The sequence below is a fragment of the Chrysemys picta genome, chromosome 1, assembly GCF_011386835.1.
Source record: "Chrysemys picta bellii isolate R12L10 chromosome 1, ASM1138683v2, whole genome shotgun sequence".
NCBI classification, from domain to species: domain Eukaryota; kingdom Metazoa; phylum Chordata; order Testudines; family Emydidae; genus Chrysemys; species Chrysemys picta.
This window is the reverse complement of record NC_088791.1, coordinates 296724223-296749245: the sequence shown is the minus strand read 5'-3', so window position 1 is coordinate 296749245 and position 25023 is coordinate 296724223. Positions and strand designations below refer to the sequence as shown.

The 25023-nt window shown below is 42.1% G+C and overlaps 1 protein-coding gene across 1 annotated transcript in view; it reads left to right on the top strand.

Moving 5' to 3' along the window:
* The first annotated feature begins 10194 nt into the window (after positions 1–10194).
* Positions 10195–25023, top strand: part of SUCLA2 (succinate-CoA ligase ADP-forming subunit beta) — a 48613-nt gene continuing 33784 nt past the window's right edge. Inside the window, exons 1-2 of the mRNA XM_005287152.5 lie at positions 10195–10431; positions 13809–13992. Coding sequence (XP_005287209.1) covers positions 10324–10431; positions 13809–13992 — 292 coding nt within the window. The 5' untranslated portion in view covers positions 10195–10323. The remainder of the gene's footprint in view (positions 10432–13808; positions 13993–25023) is intronic.

Sequence of the window (25023 nt, the reverse complement as noted above, 5' to 3'; positions counted from 1 at the left end):
CTACAATGCATTGGTGACCTCCCAGAAAACACCATCCTAGCCACCATGGATGTAGAGGCTCTCTACACAAACATCCCACACACAGATGGAATACAAGCTGTCAGGAACAGTATCCCTGATGATGACACAGCACAACTTATTGCTGAGCTCTGTGACTTTATCCTCACGCACAATTATTTCAAATTTGGTGACAATATATACCTCCAGACCGATGGCACCGCTATGGGCACCCGCATGGCCCCACAATATGCCAACATTTTTATGGCTGACCTGGAACAACGCTTCCTCAGCTCTCGTCCACTCATGCCCCTTCTCTACCTACGCTATATTGATGACATCTTCATCATCTGGACCCATGGGAAGGAGACCCTGGAAGAATTCCACCATGATTTCAACAGCTTCCACCCCACCATCAACCTCAGCCTGGACCCATCTACATGGGAGGTCCACTTCCTAGACACCACCGTACAAATAAGCGATGGCCACATTAACACCACCCTATACCGAAAACCCACCGACCGCTACGCCTACCTTCATGCCTCCAGCTTCCACCCCGGTCACACCACACGATCCATCGTCTACAGGCAAGCACTGAGGTACAATCGCATCTGCTCCAACCTCTCAGACAGAGACCAACACCTACAAGATCTTCACCAAGCATTCTCAAAACTACGATACCCACACAAGGAAATAAAGAAACAAATCAACAGAGACAGAGGTGTACCCAGAAGCCTCCTGCTACAAGACAGGCCCAAAAAAGAAACCAACAGAACTCCACTGGCCATCACCTACAGTCCTCAGCTTAAACCTCTCCAACGCATCATCAGCGATCTACAACCCATCCTGGACAATGATCCCTCACTTTCACAGACCTTGGGAGGCAGGCCAGTCCTCGCCCACAGACAACCTGCCAACCTTAAGCATATTCTCACCAGCAACCACGCACCGCACCATAACAACTCTAACTCAGGAACCAACCCATGCAACAAACCTCAATGCCAACTCTGCCCACATATCTACACCAGCAACACCATTACAGGACCTAACCAGATCAGCTACAACATCACCGGCTCATTCACCTGCACGTCCACCAATGTTATATATGCCATCATATGCCAGCAATGCCCCTCTGCTATGTACATTGGCCAAACTGGACAGTCACTACACAAGAGGATAAATGGACACAAGTCAGATGTCAGGAATGGCAATATACAAAAACCTGTAGAAGAACACTTCAACCTCCCTGGCCACACAATAGCAGATGTAAAGGTAGCCATTTTACAGCAAAAAAACTTCAGGACCAGACTCCAAAGAGAAACTGCTGAGCTCCAGTTCATTTGCAAATTTGACACCATCAGATCAGGATTAAACAAAGACTGTGAATGGCTATCCAACTACAGAAGCAGTTTCTCCTCCCCTTGGTGTTCACACCTCAGCTGCTAGCAGAGCACCTCACCCTCCCTGATTGAACTAACCTTGTTATCTCCATACTGATTTATACCTGCCTCTGGAGATTTCCATTACTTGCATCTGAAGAAGTGAGGTTCTTACCCACGAAAGCTTATGCTCCCAATACTTCTGTTAGTCTTAAAGGTGCCACATGACCATCTGTTGCTTTTTACAGATTCAGACTAGCACGGCTACCCCTCTGATACTTGTGGAGGTGGATTACCAGGAGTGCTCCAGCTGCAGAGTCCAGGCGCTCTATGTGCCTCGCCAGTGTGGGTACCTCAGGAGTTAGGGCGCCCAGGGATGATTTAATGCGCTCTAATTTGCAAGTGTAGCCAAGGCCTAAATTTCTTTATGGCACTAGCCTTGGATACTTAGATATTTGGGTGGTCATTTTTATATAACTAAGCTAGTTTATATAACAGGATAGTTTCTTCAGGAAACCTATGATTGCAATTGGATTCAGATTTTTCCCCACACCACGCTGTAGATTGGCCTGGAGCAGCGAACCGCGGCCACTGGGAGCTGTGATTGGCCGAACCTGTGGACGCGGCAGATAAACAAACTGGCCCGGCCCACCAGGGGCTTTCCCTGCACGAGTGGCGGAACAAGTTTGGGAACCACTGCCTCATGGACTGACTCTAAACCTCTATACTTTTGATGGTATAGAAGCCCTGAATGTTACTGGTTCCATGGTTGCAAGCAGTACAACTGTGAAAGTGGATAAACTAGTAGAGGGTAAATATAGAGTCCAGGCAAACCACAAAAAAGACAGTGCTTCAGACCTTCTCTTCTGCAGAGTAGGAATATTTATTAATATTTAAAAGAGATGTCCATGAGTGTCATACATGTCAACAAAGAGGAAAACCTCCATTTCCTATTGCACACAGGTATATAAAACTCTTTCTCTCCTCCAAGACATTAAATCTATCTATAAAACCTTCCTTTTCTCTTTAATTGATGAATGACTGTCTGTAAAATGTCTTGTGATTGTGTGTGTGAAGAATACCATATGAAAATACAAAATATTTTATTGGTTGAATCTGCTCTCTTCAGTTTTTTTGACTAGTTATTTTATGGGTATTGCACAGAGCTTTGTGACAAGTAAGAACATAAAATCATAAGACTGGCCATACTGGGTCCATGTAGCTCAGTATCCTGTCTTCCATATAATTAATGTTGCCTACTACTTTCTATTAAAAGTCCCTGTTTTCAGTTGCTTATAACTTTACCACACTATAACCATTTGAACAATTTTTTTCCATGTTTGCTCTCTGCCTCAGGTTGAATTGTTTTGGAAATAATTCAGCTGTTTTCAAAAATAAAATTCAGGAAATATAGATAATTTTGCTTTAGTGACCCCAGGGTTTGGAGTGGGAACTTTAAATTGGGCAAGGAGGTGGTCCTGGAGTCAAAGAATGAAAATCTACCCAGATTTGCTGTATAAAACACTGAAACTCACTATATGCACATGTGCAGTGTAGGTTTTGAGAAGCTGTTCACTAAAATGTCTTGAGCATTCCATTCCCAGCAAAGACTGCTCCGGTAGCACGGAGCTCCATAATACACCAGTCACAGCCTGCACCCAGGCACATAACTAGAATTCCAGTGGAGGAGACAAAATAACAGTAAAGTAGCCTCTGTTACTCCTTTGGCTTAGGGTAAGTCAAGGTTTAATGTAAGGGGAAGCTGGGAAGGTGTAGTTTCCCATTCTGTTAATGGGGGTCAATATGATTCCACATTATGGAATCTCTGTTTTTTCAGTTTGCTTTTTAAAAAAACTACAGAATTACATTAACAATGTAGGTTTAAAGAACATTAAGTTTATAAAGTGATAACTCAGTATTTACAAAATGCCAATATTAAGGTTGCTTATGCCCTATAGTTTGGTCTCCTTGTGTTTATGCCAGGCCTTAAGGAGTGGGCCCTAATTTAGACAGTGAACACATCAATTATCACAACCTGGTGGGGGCTGGGATGGAGTGGGATGACAAAAGGCAAGAAGGAAATATTAACTATTTGTGCTACTTGCCATAATTTTTTAGAGTTTATGAAATTAATACATTTTTGCAATAATAAAGGAAAAAACAATGGGAAAACACATTTTTCCCCAACTCTTTAAAAAAAACACAAAAGTAAAATTAAATATATCAGTTTTTATTATATTGCTGTATCTGTCGCTTGGTAGTAGCGGATAGAGGTTTTAGTCATTTCCCTGTTCCATGCCTTAGTTTCCCCATCTGTAAAATGGAGATAATGAGAGTGCTGTCCTTTGTAAAGTGCTTTGAGATTCATGGATGAAAAGCAAGGAGACAGATCATGGTAAAATTGCTGGTCCCTAGAGTAATTGGATTTAAAAAAAGGAATTAAAGCTAATGTTAAAAAAATTACGTAATACATAGGTTGAGAAAGGAGTGTCTGTACATCTGGGTATATACTAAAGCAGCTTTTAGTCTGAAAATTGTCCAGGTTTTGGAAGTTTGGTGCTGATGGAGAAACCGATGCTCAGATTATGGGGGGCATCAAGAAAATATAAGGAAAAAGACTGTCCATCTTTAACTGAAATAGGGGCAGTTATATAGGCCTCGCTTGACATAAGCAACTTGCCTCATCTCTTAATGGGCATAATTGGGAAGGGGGAATGGAAGGTTAAGTTGTAATTGTAAACAGGGGCTTGACAAACAGTATGCTGGAGTCAGGATGTCTGTGCTAGCTAAGATAAGCAGCAACATCTTGATGCTAGAGACTATGGACAAGAAAAACCTGTAATGTAAAGATCAGGCTCCATGTGAACAGCACATGGATAGAGCATGCTGTACAGGGATTGGTTCCTGCAAATAACCAATCCAGTCCAAAAATGTGTGGTGTAATGTATAACAAATGCAATGTAATATGTAAATGTATTTAAAGGAAGAGGTCTGTTTAACTTTGGATGTGTGGTATGCCCAATAACCACCCGCTATGCTTGAGTCTGATCAACTCAGCGTAGCTTTGCTGTATGCCAAATAAAGGAACCTGAATGATGAAATCCAGAGTCAAACTGAGTGTTTTGGATCCTAGAGAACTTGATGACGTGTTCTCCCAGAACTGGACAAGGTGTTCTGGATAAGCTGAATGGAAAAGGTCTTGGAGGGAATCCCAATAATGTATGAATCACTTATGCCAAAGAGTCTCCATATAGTGTAAAAGAAACTTTACAAAAGTTAGCCTAGTTATTTTACCTTTGCTTATGTCCTGACTTTAGCTTTATTACAATTTTATGTTCTATGTAATTCTCTACAATCCTAGTTTTATATTAAGAGTTCAGGCAATAGTTCTTCATATCCTTTTCATATCAGAAAGCTGTGAGAATTCCTACATCATATACTTTCTTATTATAGAAAATCCTTTCCTTTAATATTGTAATTTACAAAGTGCCCAGTTAAGCAAAAAGTCTGACTTCTATAACCTTCATTGACTCTCACAAACTCCTATCCTCTTCTAAGGACCAGAATAATCCATGTGTATGAATTTGTTTGAATTTCTGCTTCTGGTTACACTATCAGGACTGCCTTGCAACAAAATGTCCTCTGACCCCCAAAGTGGTCAAACTCGATGATTGTTCCTCGAGTATAATGATGTGCACACACAATGGAGAGCTCGCAGAGACTGACTGATAGCACCCATGCAGCTGTATAGTGTTAAAGAGGAATGCTGTGCTGTAATTGTATGGTCAGAATGAGCTTGGGCTAGGAGACAGAACTGCTGAGTTTTATTTTCTGCTCTGCTGCTATCTTACTACATGAACCTGGGCAAGTCACGTGCAATCGAATTTTCAAAGGCCTCCCCTGGGTGCTCTACAGAGGATTTGGCCAGCCACTTTTGTGTGCTCACTAAAAGGGAATTATCGAAGCAGAATGTGGGCAGTGCTTGGTCTTTGAAAATATGTTTTTAGTATTGCTTTCCCAAGATACCTGAATATCTGAGTTCAGGTGGGTGCCTGGCCACTGGGATTTTCAGAACTTCACTGTCATATAATGCTGCACACTTCAGCTACTGCAATTCTCTCTTGCAAATGTGAACCTCTGAGCCCGTTAAGAGGTTTATTCCATCTCATATTCAGCTGGCTCTCTATTAATGTGCAGTACTTCTGGCTTCTCTGTATCTCCATTTTCTTTTCTTATTTTCATCTGTGTGACTTGTGGCTTGGCTTTTTCCTCCTCCTCCTTGGTTTTAGGGCTGCCCTTTCACTCCTTCTTTTCTTTTCTCCATGTACTGCCCCATGTGACACACTGTACCCCATCTAACATCCTGCACCGCATGTTCACTTTTATATGCCTATGATATATTTTGTACAAAGTATACCTTGTGAGGTATCATTTGAAAACTCATAATCTTCTGAACATCATTGTTCTGTTAAAATGTGTGTAACAATTGTGTGTATAAAGCTGTGAGATTTTACTATATGTTTGTTACTGAGATATGTTGTAATTCTGAAGAACGCCCACAGACTAGCTCATCAGAGAAAAAAAAAAAAAAAGACTGACCACAGGTGTTAGAAAATTATTAACTGCTGAAACAACCATTCACAAGAAGAGGAAACTTTAAATAAAGAATTTACACATCATCTCCGAGACAGCTCAAACTTCATGTACACAGGAGGGGTAAACAAGAAATTTATAATTCACCTGAAAGATGTTTTGAATCTTACGTACAGAGGGGACTGTTTTGTCTACACCCCTGCTGGGGGTAATCTTCAAAGAGGGGGAAAAGGTATAAGAATGGAAAACTCACACACACAAATTACCTCTTTCCTCTCCATCTTTGCTCATAGAATCATAGGGCTGGAAGGGACCTAGAGAGGTCATCTAGTCTACTCCCCTGCACTCAAGGCAGGACTACGCATTATCTAGACCAGGGGTCGGCAACCTCTGGCACGCGGCTTGCCAGAGTAAGCACCCCGGCGAGCCGGGCCAGTTTGTTTACCTGCCGCATTGGCAGGTTCGGTTGATTGCAGCTCCCACTGGCCGCGGTTTGCCGTCCCAGGCCAATGGGGGCGGCGGGAAGCTGCGCGGGCAAGGGAAAACATCCAAAAATATTTAAATGTTATTCTATTATTGTTTAACAGTATGATTAATCATGTGATTAATCGCTTGACAGCCCTATTTTATTCCTTATCTCTCCCCATAAGGGGGTACCATATCCAGCAGCCTCCCTATATAAGTTGTTCTTGCACTTCTGAGATAAGACTTAAAGCTGTAAGGAACAGATGCCAGATGGGGAGAGACTTATAAGAGATTGGTGATGGGGAAGCATGGTGCATAGAGAGGGGTTATGGTGGAAGGGTTGATAGATATGGGAGGAGCAGCTTTGGAAGGATTGATAGATTTTGGTAGGGAAAGAGTATGGCACTGATTGGTTTTTGCAGGGAAGAAGAGTACTTTACCAAAGAAATATCATATGTATTACTGAGGTGGAAAATTTTTGACGGTCCCTTGCTGAAATTTTGGCAACACATTAGTGTCACAGGAACAAGTACATCCATATAGAACCATTCTTTGAGCTTCTGAAAGTACCAGTTGCATCCTAGCATTCCACTGAGTTCAACAAAATGTTAATGGATAATGACAGCACATCGGGTACAGTAGATGGCCAGCAGCAAAACAATTAAGCAACAGTCACAGTGTCCCCTAAACTAGTTCCTGTAGCAAAAGCTGCTTTAATCCACATTAGATTTGTTTTTGGCAAAAAATGCAACTCATCCTGTTATTTTACTATTGTGCGTTTTCAATTGTTAACGACATCAGATAGTTACAGCTCCAAGACTGCTTTCCTTCAGTTTAGATTTACCGTTTACGTACATAATTTATGGAAACAAGCTGATCCATGTGCATTTTCCCATGGTGCTCACCATGTGCGGAATGCCCTTCTCATCACAATTTGCCAAGCCACCTCTCTTTCTTTAACATTTTCTTTAAAAGAAAAATACTTCTCCCAAGTGACTCGCACACTGTTTTCAGTTCTGAATTTCCCAGTGCATTCTGTCTTTTACATAGCTATGTCAATGGAACTACTCATAGGCATAATGTTAAACACACAAGTGTTTGCAGGATCAAGTCCCTAGATTGTAAACTCGAGTCAGAGATTTTCTTTATTTTTGTGTATTGTACAAAGTTCAGGATCGAGTAATCTGGTGGTGTTAAAAAAATCATTAAAAAAAATAGAAATAAGGGACTTTCAGTATAGATCTAGCTATTGACATATCTTATATATTGAATTAAGACTATCTAGAAATAATGGAAAAATTATGCTAGGACTAAAAATAATTATTGATGTTACAACTTGACCTGAGTACCAGTGGAGACCTAGTGGCACATCAGGCTGTTGTCTCTGTGATTAAACATAATAGTGGCTGCAGCTATTTCATTTGATATCAGTCAAAATGAATGAAAATATTAATATTAATCAGAGCAGTCTTTAGCATATGCATATTTAAAAAACAAACACCACCAATTTTACATTTTCGCTCAATGTTAATAAAGCATTTCAACTCCCCTACAAGAAAAATATATAAACAAAGGGATCTCTGTTATTTTTTGTAATAACGTTTCAAGCTAAAGCCTGCTTAAATACAGCTTGCACAAAGGACAAAAAAAAAGAAAAACAATTTGGGACTGTAATTTCCTAGGAACACTGAACACATCTTGTCATTTACCTAAACAAATAGTGAGAACTCTGTTTTTCTCCGACAGGCCTGATTAAGGTGACCAGACAGCAAGTGTGAAAAATCGGGACGGGGGTGGGGGGTAATAGGATCCTATATAAGAAAAAGACCCAAAAATCGGGACCGTCCCTATAAAATCGGGACATCTGGTCACCCTAGGCCTGATCAACCCATTGTTTCTGTGCCGGTATAACGACGCACCATCTATTTGTTCTGTGTTTGTACGGCATGTAGCATAATGGGGACCTAGTCCATTCCTAGAGCTCCTAGGCACTATGGTAATACAAATAATAAATAACAATAATAATATTTAGGTTAAGGACTGTGATGTTTTACCAAATTTGTTATACTGGTACAACGCCTAGTATGAATGCAATTAGACTGGTATAAAAGAATACTGTTACTGCTTTTTCTCCTTCACTTCCAGGAATAGCTATACCCTTATAAAGTAACTCTTTACTTTACACTACCAACTTATTTTCCACACTCCTGAGCGACGACGTAGTTATGCTGACCTAGCCCCTGGTGTAGACTGCGTGATAGTGACAGGAAGGCTTCTCCTGTTGACATAGCTACCGCCTCTTGAGGAGGTGGAGTACCTATGCTGATGGGCGAAGCTCTCCCGTTGGCGTGGGCAGCGGTTTCACTAAGCGCTGCAGCTGCACCGCTGCAGCACTCTAAGTGTAGACAAGCCCTGTGTGTGTGTGTGTTGCACTGCTTTAATTATTCCACTATAGTTAAAGCAGTTAAATTTTTGTGTATAAACAGTCCTCCATAAAGATCCTCTCACACTTTAGGTTATCTTATAAATAATTAATCATAATAAAAGAATGATAAGTAATAGGCCATGTCTACACTAGGAACGCTTTATTGATATAGCGATACTGGAATACTACACTGGCGAAGCACTCCTAATGTGGATGCAGTTTATACTAGCAAAGCTGTGCTTTTACTACCATAGGTTATTCCACCCTACCCGAGTGAAACAAGCTGTACTGGTCAAAGCAGTTTTTCAGGTATAGCTACATCTACACAAGGGACTTTAGCCAGCAGAGCTATGTTGGGCAGAGAGGACACTTCATCTCGCCCTTGATTGATGTAGTGATGGCAGCAGAAATCTGTAGTGTAACAGGCCAAAGGGGGGGTCCAGTTCCAGAACTATAGGCCCCTTACACAAAGCCCCTTACACAGGTTTCTTGCTCCAACTAGGGTGACCAGATAGCACGTGTAAAAAATCAGGACGAGGTGGGAGGTAATAGGTGCCTATATAAGAAAAAGCCCCCAAAATCAGGACTGTCCCTATAAAACCAGGACATCTGGTCACTCTAACTCCAACCCTTGTAACCCTGGGGTTGGTTAACACAAGCTCCTTGGATGATTGTTTGCTCTGGGACCAACCGGGGAGGACAGGGGTTTTGGGCACACTCAGCATGAGGACAAGTTTCAGAGTAACAGCCGTGTTAGTCTGTATCCGCAAAAAGAAGAACAGGAGTACTTGTGGCACCTTAGAGACTAACAAATTTATTAGAGCATAAGCTTTCGTGGACTACAGCCCACTTCTTCGGATGCATAAGAAGTGGGCTGTAGCCCACGAAAGCTTATGCTCTAATAAATTTGTTAGTCTCTAAGGTGCCACAAGTACTCCTGTTCTTCTTTCAGCATGAGGGGCTTTAGCAGTCTCAGCCCTGGGGACTCCTGGCTGGCAGGTTACCAGTGGGAGGGCAGCCTAACTGGGACAGGGACTGAGCCTGGAGCCTGAGCTGTTTCACAGCCCCTGGGGCTGGAGGCAGCACTGAGTCACTTGCGGGCCTGACCCATCCCCACAGCCCACAAGGGTGTCAACAGCCACTGCTCCCCGCAGTCACTGAGGCGCTTTCCATTGGCTTCAATGAGCCTCAGGTCAGGCTCCAGTGAAGCCATCGGGCCTGGGGCGAGGCTCTTCCCAAGAGCCCCCGTCTCGCTGCCGCTGGCCAGTCAATCCCAGCCGGGCGGGCTCCTGCCGTTGCTGGTTCCCCTCGCTAGAGGGCAGCGCTGCGCTCGGAGGCACCGCGAGAGTCCAGAGACCACAGAGTTCCCCAGCTGGGACCGCCGAGTCAGGAGAGGCGGAGCCGAGGCCTTTTCCACCCCCCCCCCCCGCGCTCTATGGTAGCAGCGGCGCGCGTGCGCGGTGAATGGGAAGCCGACAAGGTTCGGTCATGGCGGCGTCCATGATTTGCAGCCGGGTGTCGGCCGGGCTGAGGAACAACGGCTGCCGGGCGTCGTTCGGTGCCGCCGCCAAGGTGACCCCCGCGGCCCGGGTGCGCGGGGCGGGGACTTGGCTGGGGTGAGGGCTCCGGCTCCGGCTCGGGGTCACTCGCTGTGACATTCCGCCCCCGGGCCCGCCAGCCCCGGGGGGCGCAGAAGCGCCTGGCGGGGGAGGCCGGGGGGCTGTTAACGTGACGGGCTTCTCAGGGTCTGGTTCGGGTCAGTAGGAGGCGGGAGCAGCTGGGCCGCGGCGTGTCCCGGGGCGGCAGAGATCGGCCCTTCGGTTGTCCTGGGCCGGGAGCACCCAAGTGCGTGTGTCGGTCTGGACGGCGGTGGGGGAGGGAGTGTTGACATCTGTCCCTTGGCCGTTCCCACCGCGCCGTGACTGCTGGCTTCTGTCTGCCCCCATCGCTGTGGCAATGGAAAGTCAAGTCCCGCCCCGCCCCCTTAGCCGTATAGTAACACGGGCCACCTGAGGTCCTGCGGGCTGGTTGCTTTAGTAGGTACCAGTGGTCTCCTCCCGCCCCCCGAGTGCTGGATCACATGAACGTTTGTTTTCAGCCTATTCTCCTTGCTTCCGCTAGCATAACTACAGGGAATTTAATACAAACCAAAACGGGCCAGTGAGACAAACGGATTCGATGTGTCTGCGCCTCTCCCAGCCACAAATGGAGGAAGGCTGGCGCTGCCATATTACACTGCAGAGTCTTTGAGGGGCATTGCTGGTCAGTTTGAGAAACAGCAGCTGCTGTAACAAACACCTTTAATTTGAACAGGAAGCAAAGTAAATAGTGTACAGTTTGATCAGCGTACAGTTTGCAGTAGTGATCCTCCTGATATTTAAATAGGCTTTGCTCTCCTTTGTCAAGCTTGAATTTCCCAGTCAAACTCTTGTTTGCTTATTTTAGGGCATTTGAAATTATGACCAGGGTCCCAGTGGGGACCTGCTATGGTCATTCAATTAGGGTGAACTGCCAAGAATGGGGCAGACAAACCCCCACAAGTTGATGGATAGTCCAATACTTAGATTCACCAAGCCAGCATAAAACAGCTTCTTTATTACCTTACTGGTTACTCAGAAGTCCAAACAATACAGTTCCCTTAAAGTGATCCAGCCTCAGGCCTCCATCCAGGTACCCACATCAAATATGATGAATATTTTTGTAAATCTTATTTCATTATATAAAATAAAGGGTTCTACCAATCCCAAAGGATCAGACACATTACCTCCCAGGTTAATGAATGTTTCAGATCTTACCCAAATACACGCTACAGCCAATTCTTATTAACTAAACTAAAATTTATTAGAAAACAAAAGAGAGGGAGTATGGTTAAAAGATCAATATACATACAGACATGAGTTCAATCCATTGAGGTTCAGATTCATAGCAGAGATGGTGGGCTTTGAAGTTGCAAAGAGTTCCTTTAGAAATTAGTTCATAGGTCATAGTCCAATGTCCAAATATCATATTCAGGGCGTACCAGCATAACTGGGACCTCAGTCTTGTGACTCAAACTTCCCCTGTTGAAGCGTAAGCAGATCTGAGATGACAGAGTCAGGACCCAAGGATAAATTATAAATAAATAAATAAATTAATGGAGATATCCCATCTCCTAGAACTGGAAGGGACCTTGAAAGGTCATCGAGTCCAGCCCCCTCCCTTCACTAGCAGGAACAAGTACTGATTTTGCCCCAGATCCCCAAGTGGCCCCCTCAAGGATTGAACTCACAACCCTGGGTTTAGCAGGCCAATGCTCAAACCACTGAGCTATCCCTCCCCCTCCTTTATACAATTTCATGTCTCTTGACAAGTTGGAATTCCTCGGGAAACAAAAGGTAATTAGGATAACTTTGAAGGAGGTCTATCACTGGTACTTAGCTATGTGTATTAACATAAGGCCATTTGCTTGTTCCTCCACCATTCACAGTACATTTCAAAGAGAGATGAATAAGGAGATATCCCACGTTTACAATTCACTTACGTGATAGGATGTTCTTTTGACCTCTGAATTATCAGAATACAGCATAGACAGGGACTGTTGATTACATTGTCCACCTTACTCATACACAAAAACACAAACATTATTTACATATGTATCTCCCCACATATCGTCTGTAGGTTATTTATTTTGAAGGATGCTTAACCCTTTCTAGCCATGCGTCACAGAAATATAAAAAGAATTCCCTCAAATTCCAGGATTTAAAAATCAGTGTCCAGTTAAAAATCAATGTATTTATATGTCACTCTTGCTAATAACACCTTCACCTAAACTAAGAGAATCTTAAAAATTAAACATTGCTTGTACTTCAGTCAGCTTGAACAGTGAAATACCTTTGGTTCCAGTCTTGCAAATATGTATATAAATTAAACCCGTTAACTTCACTAGGACAAATTTTATGTGCAAAAAGTTAAGCAATGTGCTTTTCTACACTTTAATTTAGAAAACAAAAATGCCTTTTTCTAATATTGTTGGAAATCATTCTCTTTTGTGTTAAACACAGATTCTTGGTTTATGCTACCTAGTAGCGTGTTCTTTAAAATTTGGTAAAACTACTGCATTGTGTCCAGTAATACCTTTTCATAGTCTAGTTCACATTGCATTGTTGTCAGGGTTGTGTAGTAAGATCAGAATTCTACTCTTATTTGCTCCATTCGCCCTCTTGTTTCTGGCTAGTGTCTATCCAGAAACTCCTGGAGCACTCACTGTGTGTCAGTTTCCATGAAGAAGTGACTGTGTTGATAGTGGAAGGTCCTGGTTTCAGTCTCGAGCATATTTTCTCTCTACTTGACTTAAATATTTTTGATACTGGCTTGCCTTCTATGCAACCCTCTGATTAATTGCTGGCACTTGACATCAAGTATTGATAATGTCTAATAGAGAAAGTTAAATCTGGATTTTTTTCTGCTTTTACAACAGTCTGGAGACCAAGATAGCAATGCTAAGTCCTGTCAACAGTCACTTTGCTAGATTGGTCAAACTCTGTACAACCCATTCATTTAATTACTGAAACTGGTGTACAATGCCCCTTTTTAGCCACTGCTTATGCCTCTTAATTTATATATCTGTTACGTAGCAAAGTGTTTTAAAGATAAATAGTTTAGTTTTTACCATACATTTTGCTGTCTGTATCTAATTCTGTCAGTCTCTACACTTTTTATGTAAAATGCTAAGTGTTAAACTGAGCGCACTGGATTTTGTTTTAAGAAAACTGTAAGTGACTCTTACACTTCCATGTTAAATTTCCTAGTGCTATGGCATTTATCATTGTGCAGCCTTATTGTACCAGAATGTACCATCTCACATAAATCCATTCTTCAAATTCCATAGTTCTTGTGTGTTTAACATGGAATTTGTGGTTAAATAGAGGGTACCCTGTTTGAAAAACAATCACTTTCTTTAATTTTCTTAGGTACTTGCTGGAGGTCCAGGACTATTCAATAGCCATGGGTTTCAGGTGCAACAGCAGCAACAAAGGAGCCTGTCACTGCATGAATACCTGAGCATGGAACTGTTGCAAGAAGCTGGTATTTCTGTTCCACATGGACTAGTTGCAAAGACACCAGAAGAAGCTTACAAAATTGCAAAAGAAATAGGTATAATATTAAAGAGAACATATATAGTTTAAAGAAGAACAGGAGTACTTGTGGCACCTTAGAGACTAACAAATTTATTAGAGCATAAGACCTGTCATATATAGTTTAGACATGGAATTTCTGATACAAGGTGTAACTACTTTTGTTTCTTGCTTTCCTAGTAAGACATTTTTTAGTTCTACATATCCTCTCTTAAGGAGAGCTTCCTCCCCCCAGAAAAAACTTGCTTGAATATTATTTTGTAGCTGAAATCTTTTTATTCATTGAAGCTTTCTAAAGCCTGAGATTCTACAATGCAACAATGGAAACAGTGATGGTGGCCTAGTGATAGAGAGATGCGTTGCTGGATCAAATCATGTGCCTGAGACTCACATGGGGATGATCTTAGTCCTTATTTATGGAAAGGGGGGCTCAGTGGCACTCCTATTTCTTGCCCCTGACTCTGTGGGAAGGCTCTTCACACAGTTTAACATCCGTGGCTGGAATGGATTAGGGTGGGGTGGGTAACGAGGGAATATGTTTGTCCGTCATTTTCCCTTGGGCCCTTCATAATTTCTCTGAGAGACCTAATGCGTCATAACTTCCCCTCTAGATAGAGCTGGGGGCAAAAGCCACTGCAGATGAAAATGGCCGTTACATGGATAGTCCAGGCCTCTCATTGATCATGAGGGCATTACTAGGTTTGCATGCAACACTTTTGCGATGGGAGCAAGGGCAAAAACGTGTCCTTCCAACAGGACAATGTGTTCCTTGAGTTCTTCTCAGTTTTCCTTGCAAAAGTCCCCTTCAGCTGCTTTTGTTGTAGAAGGGGCCTCTGTATGTAGTGTTGTAGTGGAGAGTGTGCTGAATTCCCAGGGTTTGAAGAGAACCAATTTGTTTGAACTCCACAGCTTGGTTACTTTTCTGTTTGCAACCTTTCTCATGGTACAGTATGGTCACTCATTATGTGAGAATAGTCAAATGTTAAGCTGTTTCTAGGCTACTAGGTGTCAAACTATGCCAATACATTGTTCTAAAGGTAATTTTCTGTAGGCTTGCTCTTTCTGAGTTGACTTGACTTTCGTGTCACATTGACTTGCCAGTTTAATCTACCCATGTCTCTTGTTAAATGTGTGTGTGTGTGTGCATATTTATTTATTTTATTTATTTCTGATTTGATTTTGATCTCCCTTCTGTATTGTTTCAGCAATGACTCTTTATAAATTTGCATGAAATAAGCTCTCTAATTTGAAAGATCATCTTGTAGACTTGCATCAGTCAGGGTTTCATGCAGAAAAGGATTTGCTGTTTCCATTACCATATGTAGGAGGCCTAGATATCTTCAACTTGTTGCAGCAGAGATGGTTCCTCAATCTATATTTCTATGACAAAGATAATTGCTTGTGTCTGGACACTGATCTCTGCTGTGGTGCTTAGGTTTATTGCAGGCAATAAGATCTACAAAGAACTTGTTTTTTCAGAGCAAGTGGTGCTGTGTTAAGATGTATGAAGGTTTTGAAAGTCGTCCCCGTCGTCGTCCATCTCCTCCCCCCTCCCCCCCCCCCCCCCCCCCCCCGGCTGTAGGTCTGATATACTAGAAATTCAGGTCTTGTTTATCCTGTTTTTTCCTGAGACTGACCGGAGAACTCGCAGGAAGATGACAAACGTCAAGTAAACTAACACTGAGCCAGAGGTTAGGGGTCTATTACAGGCATGGGTGGGTAAGATTCTCTTAACACTAATGTGCAGGAGGTCAGACTAGATGATCATGGTGGTCTTTTCTGACTTTAAAGTCTATGAAAAGAAACCCCCACTGTAAATACCTGTTATAACTCAAAGTCCTGCAAAACAGTTGGAAGAGAAATTTTGTTTAAAAATGCAGTGCCCCCAAGTAAGAGAGCTCACCTATATGATCAGATTCCAAGTACAGATCTCTCACTTTTGCACTAAAGGGCTAATCTCTGTGTGGACCAGTCACTACTGGTGATGTGAAACTTTTATACAGCTGCTTTCTATATAGCAGTAGAACATTGGTGGTCAGAATTTCTTGGTTATGTTTCTGGCTCTGGGAGAGGTGTGTGATCTAGTAGTTGTGGCAGTGATTACAAGTACATAGTTCTGAAACCTTCTGTCTAAAGCAGTGTGAATGAGACTTGAGTCTTTCATATTAGAGACCTGGGTTTAGTTCTTCCAGAAGTGACTTTGTTCAGCCTCTCGGAGATGAGGAGAATGATGTTTGCATCCCTCCGCAGGTAAAGATGTGAGGCTATGCTCAATAGCAAGGATTGTGAAATACACAGAAATATAAACAGAAGTCATTGTAGAAGAAGGGAGCTTAGAACTCATACACCTTCCTTTTAGCCAAAAAGCAGACTGGGGGGGAAAGAGTCTCTTTTCTCATCTATAGACTTTTGCTCAGCTTGGTGCTATGGAACAGGAAGGCATAATTGCCCAAAATGCAAATGTGCTGCAAAATCTAGGATGCTTGAGGTATAATTAAACTAATACTGAATGTGTCACTTTTTACGCAGCCCAGGATTGGGCTTCTCTTACTGCTATAATAAATTGCAAATTTATGTCTAACTTGCTGTCCATTATCACTCAAGAATTTCATCATTACCACTTCTCTCAGTGAGTTATCTGAATTACTTCCTCAGATGTATTAGGCCTCGTCCCCCCCTCGTCTCTTCCTCCCCCCCCCCCCCCCCCCCGGTGAAGTCGCATGTTTTCTGCCCACACCTCAGATCTCAAAGTCCTAGTCTATGCTACAAATACAACAGTCAGAGAACCTGTTTACAGCCTTGTTTCTACCTGGGTTAAGGGATAAGTGTTCTATAACCAGATTCATTCCCATGGCTTGAGGTTTATTGTAGATAAGCCTTTTGTATTTCCCTCTTGACTTGTTCACACTGCCTTTCAGTGCTATAACTTTCATATTTCATTAACATGCTGCCTATACCTCTTTTAGAACACCATTGAAAATCTTAAGAAAGACTGGGCCTAACATGGATCCCTCTGCACCCACTAGGTTACTTTTCCTTCTTCTTCCATCAACCTGATCATTCCCTTATCACAACACTGTTTATTTTCTCTATGTTCACCTGTCTGCTGCTGCACATAGATCTCCCACAAGATCTGACTCCAAACAGTCCAGCTGACCTTGTATTAACGTGTTTGCTTCCCTTAAACTGACAGGCTAATTGAATTCTGTGAAGGAGCTGAAGATAGGACATAATCTTTAAGTAGCCTCTATGGGAATCAAGCAGACAAACATCAGCTTACGACAAGAGTGGTGGTGGTAGTAGTAGACTTTTTGGGAATTTAGCCCTTTTAAATTGACAGTACTTGAGAAACTGTTTAGTACATCTGATAAATGTGATCATTACAATAAGATTTTTTTTGCCACTTCACAGAATTCAATGAGTCTATTGCTCACTTGTGTAATAAAATTAAAAAGGATTGTTACGGAAGAGGAAATAGTTTAGTTAAGAGTTGGGAAAATATTTTATTGATTGTTACCAGCAGTTTTACTATGTTCAGACTTTTTTAAGGTTATGCAGTATTTCACTTTCCCACTTACAACTATTGCCCAAACAAATGTGGTGTCTTTTGTCAGTTGACAGGTAACCTGATCCAATATTGTGATTAGCAACATCTATGTAATATAAACTGTTTTCCAGCTTCATGTACCTTGAGCATGAAGCTGCATACCCTTGTTTTGTATCCAGTGTAATTTTTCAAAGGAAGGATGAAGAGTCATTATTTATATTATTGTAGCACCTAGAAGCCTTAGTCAGGAACCAGGACATCATTGTGCTCAGGGCTATGCATATGGTATGTTGCAATTAGAGCACATTTCTGAACTGCAGGTTAGGAAGGATGTATAAACACACTTTCCAAATCTTACGGTGTGTTAGAGAAAATTTAATTTAAAAAATGAGTTCTCATTTAAAGTAACTTTTAAGATCTCCCTGTGTATTGGGAGTCAGATTTTCTTACCATTTACTAGAGATAGCAGTAAGACTTTACTTCTGTTAACAATGCAGAACCAACTCATGTACGAAGTACAAGCTGAATTCTATTTTGGTTCATATATGTACAAAATTAAGTTTGATTTGCAGGACCAATCCCCTCCCCCCCCATTTACCCCCTCACCCCTAAGCCAGTGCAATCCCAGTAAAGACAGTGGGGTTGCCCAGGCTTATTTTAGGGCAGAACTTGGCCTGCAGGGTCTGTTACTAGCATTGTTTCGAACAGAAAAGAACTCAGCTTGAATTCAGAAAAAAAATCTCTTCACTTTCAAACTAACCTAACCTGATACAGAATCATTGAGGCAATACGTGAAACATCTCCACTAAAAAACATTCTCCAGTAATTTTTGTCTTTCTAGAAATTCCCTCATTCCTCCTAAATAAGCAAATAAATTAATATTCCAAGACACAAAGACAGGGCTGGTCCCTGTATGAAGTTTTACCCCAATTAATAAACTGTGGCTATTCATATATAACAATACTGGCACCTCATAGATTTTGATGTCCTGAACAGATGCTGCATCTAAGTATAATTAACTTTCAAGCAGCCACTCTTTTCATCAGTGTTAATTGTACCAACTGTCTGAACAAATTCTGATCTTAAGTCCATTGTATTTAAGTACCTTTTTAATTTTGATAAAATCCTAGAGAGATTCTTGGACAGAAATGTTATAACTACTAATGAAAGTGTCTGTTCGCTTTGAAATTTGTAGGTTGCATATGTAGCTTTCCTGTTCTTGAGTACTTGTTTAAATGGAAAGGTATACCAGTATGAGATAGGGTGTAAATGTAAACCACTGTAGTTTTATAGATATGACTGTTTTATAGATATTATTCCAGTATGAGTGTTTTTTTCCATATTAACATATGTCACTTTGGAAATAGCATAAGATGAATGGGAGGGACCCCAGAGTAAGTGTGTTTTTGTTTTGTATGTTTGTCCACATGGGGAGTTTCACTGCTATAACTACAACGGTTTAACTATATCTGTATAACTAGAAAAAAATTCCCATGTAGACAAGCACTAAGAGAACCACCACTTGAGGCATAACATTTTAGTAGTAAAAGTAGATGCTCACTTTATATTTAAAGGGGAAACTATCACTTTTTTTTATATTTTAGTGCTTGGAGGCCCCTATCAAGGCCTTGTTCTAGGTGTTGTATATACTTGTAATAAATAGGCCCAGAACTGCCCCAGAAAATTCATAATCTTAGCATCTGATGGGAGACAACAGATGGCTGCAGCAAATAAGTGGAGAGTGGAATAGGACAAAGTAGTAATAAAATTAGAATTTAATATAAAGAGTGGCTGTGTCAAATGATTTCTTGATATTGCACTGACATTTCCTGTTCACTGTAATATGAGCTACAAGTTCACAATTTCCTTGGGTGGAGGTGCAATACTTTAGCATATGTACGGTTGCACTCCTTATTGCGTAGATGCTAACTTTTGTTCTTTATCGGTCACATTATCATACATCCAAGTCTTGCAGAGCACTTATCCCTGGGACTATGCTCCCTAAAACACCTCACATCACTCCGGTGCCCGAACTAACAGTCAGCATCTGGCTCACTTGTGGCCCTTCTGGCTGAAATCTATTTTGCCACAAACTTGAAAATCACTTGGAACACTGAAGCTAGTAGGCTTGAGTGGTGGTTCTGACATTGTTTCTTCAAAAGTTTGGTGTTATGGAGTTTACCTGCTTTAGATCCCAAAAATGTAATGGAACTAAGGGCTTGGCTACATTTGCGAGTTACAGTGCAATAAAGGAGCCCCGGGCGCACTAGCTCCCTACCCGTCCACACTGGTAAGGCACGTAGAGCGCTCTGACTCCGCAGCTACAGTGCTGCCGGTACTCCACCTCGGTGAGAGGAATAACGTTTGCTGCGCCTTGGCTACAGCGCCCTGGCGTCAGTGTGAACAAGGTGTTGCGTTACTGTGCTCTGATCGGCCTCCGGAAATGTCCCATAATCCCCTTAAGTCAAATGGCCACTCTTGTCATTGTTTTGAACTCTCCTAGGAATGCGACTTTGAAAGCTCAGTTTCTGACAGCTGGCTCTGAGACAAAGCAACCATTACTGTGGAATGCTGGGGGGGGGCTAAGGGAGGTCTGCTGCTGTCTGAACTTACAAGACAGTATGCTGACATGCTCTCAGCCTCCCAAAAACCCACTCTCTCCCCCCCCCACATACACACAACACACTCCCTTTCACACTCCACTACACCCCACCCCTCCCATTTTAAAAGCATGTGGCAGTCACTTGCATGCTGGGATAGTGGCCCATAATGCACCACTCCCAATGCTGCTGCTAATGTGGCCACGCCAGTGCGCTTGAAGCTGTCAGTGTGGACAGATTGCAGCGCTTTCCCTACTGCACTATATGAAGGCTGGTTTAACTCAAAGCGCTTTACTGCAAGTGTAGACATGCCCTATGACGGGGTCGGCAATCTTTCAGAAGTGGTGTGCCGAGTCTTCATTTATTCACTCTAATTTAAGGTTTCGCGTGCCAATAATACATTTTAACCTTTTTAGAAGGTCTCTTTCTATAAGTCTATAATATATAACTAAACTATTGTTGTATGTAAAGTAAATAAGGTTTCACAATGTTTAAGAAGCTTAATTTAAAATTATATTAAAATGCAGAGTCCCCTGGACTGGTGGCCAGGACCCAGGCAGTGTGAGTGCTACTAAAAATCAGCTTGCGTGCCACCTTCGGAACGCGTGCCATAGGTTGCCTACCCCTGCCCTATGATATGGACAGCCAGCATTGAGGCGTCTAGCTCCCTGTTTCCTAGTCTTGTGTGTTGAGATAGATAGCTACTGAGCATGTAAATCATGTTCCCTTGCCATTTGCTTTGTAGTACTCCCCAGCAGGATTTTGTTGTGGCATCTTATTCTACCCCAATTAAAGAGGCAGCAGTAATGCGCTTGCTTTCTTAAACTGAGCCAAAGGTTAAGTGAACCTGTCTTTGTTTTTATTTTATTGAATTCTTTACTACCGTTTTTTGCCCGTTTGGGTTGGAGTGTGAGGAGGAGATGACCAAAAACCCTGTTCTAATAGCACTGGGTATCTAACTGAATTTAATGATATGCAGTTTTGTAGAATCTCTTAACAATCGCTACATCTGTTCCATTTAATAGCAGGTACGCATATAAAATTATCAAACAAATCAAGACATTTTTACACAATAATTTGTGCAACACCTTTAATCAAGCATGTAAGCTCATTCACAGTACTTCTTAAAGAATGACTGTTGAAGCACTGTGCATTAGATTTTTTAATCTGATAAATCAGTGTACAAGGTCCTGTCCATAAAACATTTTATAAATCTAGCTCAGTGATAATTTGAGGACTTTTTTGATATTAGCCAACATTTTTTAAAGTCTTGAAGAAGCTGTGGTCTGCTAACCCATTGACTGGATCACCAAGATGCAATCCTCCACACTAACTTCTTGTCTTGCAATTAAAATACAGACTCAATTCTTGAATAATCAGGATATTTGGAGGTTATACCAAAGCTTTCATGCTGTTTAAAAGGTCTGCCTAGTCTAAGTTTATTATGGAATCAAAAGTAATGTCTTCTCTTGAAAAGACAATCTCTTCCCCTAAAGAGAATTTGCAAGTACATGAAGTACAGAAATGAAAAGAAATGGAGCCAAAAAGTCAAGTTACTGGGGCTGTAAAGTATTAAAACACTGTGACGTTCCCCAGGGTACAATCTGGACTATTGAACAGCGGTGCCCCCTTAAGTCTCTAGCCTGGGATGCCTCTTACGCTGACTTGCTGCCAGAACAGCCACACCTGGCCTGTTCATAGACAGCCTCCAGCATGTAACTTGCTCCCAGCTACACAGTATTGAGTGCTACAAGCCTAGCCAAACATAAATTACTTACACGGCGACACCTGCATATACCCAGTCCCAGCCTTGTGCCCCAGAAATGCACGTCTTGCACTGCTCTGTATTCTTCTGGACAGTGTAAGCTCATGTCATTCCAACACTGGGTAATGATTCTGCACCAGCCTTGTCATCCTAAGTAGAGGTTCCCAAACACAATGGTTTAAATAAAACAAGTTTTTCATGCAGAGAAAAATAGATTTTAAGGATTAATAGTGATAAAATATAAAAGTCAGAATTGGTTACAAAAGAAATAAGAGAAACACAAGCTACTACCTAAATGAACTTAAAAGCCAAATATCTCTCTTGCCATGAGCTGTAACAGTTCACAGACTGGATTTTCTTTCAGCCAGGGACCGGTCCCCCAGTTCAATGTGCTTTAGTATTTGTTGATGCCCCGAGCAGAGGGATGGGAGGAAGAAAGGGGTGATGGGGAGGTCACACTCTTCTTTTTATAGTCTTCTCCTCTCTTTGAGGATTATCCCTCCCCTGCACTGGGTTGTAGACAAACAGTTATCTGTGTGCATGAGATTCAAACTGTCTCTGGGATGAAATGTAAATTTCTTGTTTATACCTTCTCCACTGCTGGTGGATGGCCAGTTAAGTATATTGGCCAGTTAAGGGCCAGGTAATGGCCCTTTAGCACCTTGCTAGTGTGCCTTTGTCTCTGAGGGCTTGTCTACACTACCAAGTTTTGTTGACAAAACTTATGTCGACAGCGAAAAGTCGACAAAACAAATTGCCAAAGGGTGTTCACACTTGCTCCTTCTGTCAACAGATCATGTCCACATTGGGGACACCATCTACAGAGTGAGCAATACATCATGGGTATGTATCCCACAGTGCAGCATTGTGGGAAGGAAGAGCTGGTCGCTGCGCATCTTGGGATTCTCTCCCAGTTCTCCCACAGCCCCCTTAGCTGCAGAGAGCAGCATCACAAGTAGCTCTGTGAGCTCTCTGTGCTGAGGAATGGCAAAGCAGCACAGCAGTTTGTCCCCCTCCTCCTGCAGCAGCAGTCTGCCTGCTGCTGTGTCCCTAGTGCAGGGCAGATCCAATTATTTGCTCTTTGTTCCTCAAACAGCAGCACACAGATACTTCCCGCAGCTTTGAAAGAAGAGGAGTGCAGGGCAGCAGAGATCAAAACACTGAGCAGAGGAACAGGACAAGCATTGTGGGATACTGGCGGAAGCCAGTTCTGTGGACAAAACAATTAGCAGTGTCTACACTGGCTTTGCTGACAATAAAGGGAGGGGAAAAGACAAAAGTCTCTCCTGGGGTGGAAGTTTTTTGTTGCCAAAACTGTGTGTTCTCCGTGACAAAAGTCCCATTGTAGTGTGTGTGTGCTCTTGCTGTTTTATTGCCAAAAGGCAGTTTTTGGTGACAAAACTTGCCAGCGTAAACAAGCCCTCAAAAAATAATTTGTGGGTGTTACCCAGATCTGCAACGTATTTCAGTAACAATCACATAGCAAAATCTCATAATTTTACATGCAGTGAGTGATGTTTGCATATGTTTCAACAAGATAATATTCAGCAGATTAAATTTTCAAATGATCACTCACAAGGCATACTTTGTACAAAATATATCATAACCATATAAAAGTGGTGAACATGGGGTACAGGGTATCACAAATACATAGGTCAGAGCAACAGGTTCTTTTCAACAGTGTTTCTAAATAGAGAACTGGAGTGTGCTAGTTTTGGCCCCCAGGGGGGAAATGAGTGCTGAAGGTCTGCAGCGGACACACTGTTGAAGCCAAGCTGAAGAAAGAAGGCTAGAATATCTATTTTTTTAATCTATTTCCTTTTCAATAGCAGACTTTTCAAATCTTGATCACAGCTATCTTTTTGGGTCCTTCAGGAGACTCATGAGAAATTTGAATAGAGATGTAGACATACAGGAAATGGAATTCATCATAGCCAAACTCATTTTTCCCCCTGAGATGCTTCTAGACAGTGGGGGGGAGGGATAGCTCAGTGGTTTGAGCATTGGCCTGCTAAACCCAGGGTTGTGAGTTCAATCCTTGAGGGGGCCACTTAGGGAACTCGGGTAAAAATCTGTCTGGGCATTGGTCCTGCTTTGAGCAGGGGGTTGGACTAGATGACCTCCTGAGGTCCCTTCCAACCCTGATATTCTATGACCTGATTAGCCTATAGTTTAATGAAGCAAATAAAAGGAAACACATTTACTAGATAGTATATTCAGATAAGATCTCCTTTAATGTTTCTTGCCTATTCTTAGATGAACAGAAAATGCTGAAGCTTATAATTCTATTCTCATACTTTGGATTCCTTGTTGCTTCTTGTAGTCCAGTAGGTTGGTTGTTTAAGTGAATTAGGATATTTCATGGCAAGAGAAGGTAGAGCTAAACTCTGCTGTATATTTCTCATTCTGTGTAATAGTTAAGAGTTTCAGATCACTACTGAATCCCTTGAATTGCTTTGAAAATCTCCTCTGTGGTCTGTTGAATTTTGAAATGGCTCGTTATACTTAAGGAGTGGACAGAGAGGTTATGTGTACCAATAACATGTCTCAATTTATATATGTATTATAACTGCACTGTCTACAGTTTTCTTTAAACTTTAATGAAAAATAAACTCAGATTCTTCACTACTTATTCTCTGCTCATTTGTTGGAAATTTATTGAATCCAAGGCTGTCAGCTTTCCAGAGTCTAATCCTACTCAAGGGGGGGGGGGGGGGGAGACTTAAATAAAACCCAACAACAATAACAAAAATCCAAAACTACAAAGCCTGCTTTAGTAAAGAATCCCCTTTCTCTTTAGTCAGCATTTCAGAAGGGCAAATACTGCTGGTGCTCTCCACAGCTGCCCACAACACTGTTGCTTGAGTTTGAACAGTTCATTTTCTGCTTATACCTGTAAAGTGGAACATACAAACACCCCTGTGTCCATTTCGTGTTCTCCAAACCTGTCCCTTTCAACTTCTTAAGGGAGGACAAAAAGATTGTTTGCGTGTTTCTAGCTGAAGCTGCTCCTTCTACTTTCTCTGGCTGGCACCAGGCTCTGCTGTGGTAGGATATTGACTTTTGTTCTAGTAGGTATGATGATGGCTAGAAAAAGAGGGGTTAAAATAGAATTCTAGATATTCACGATTTGTCTGC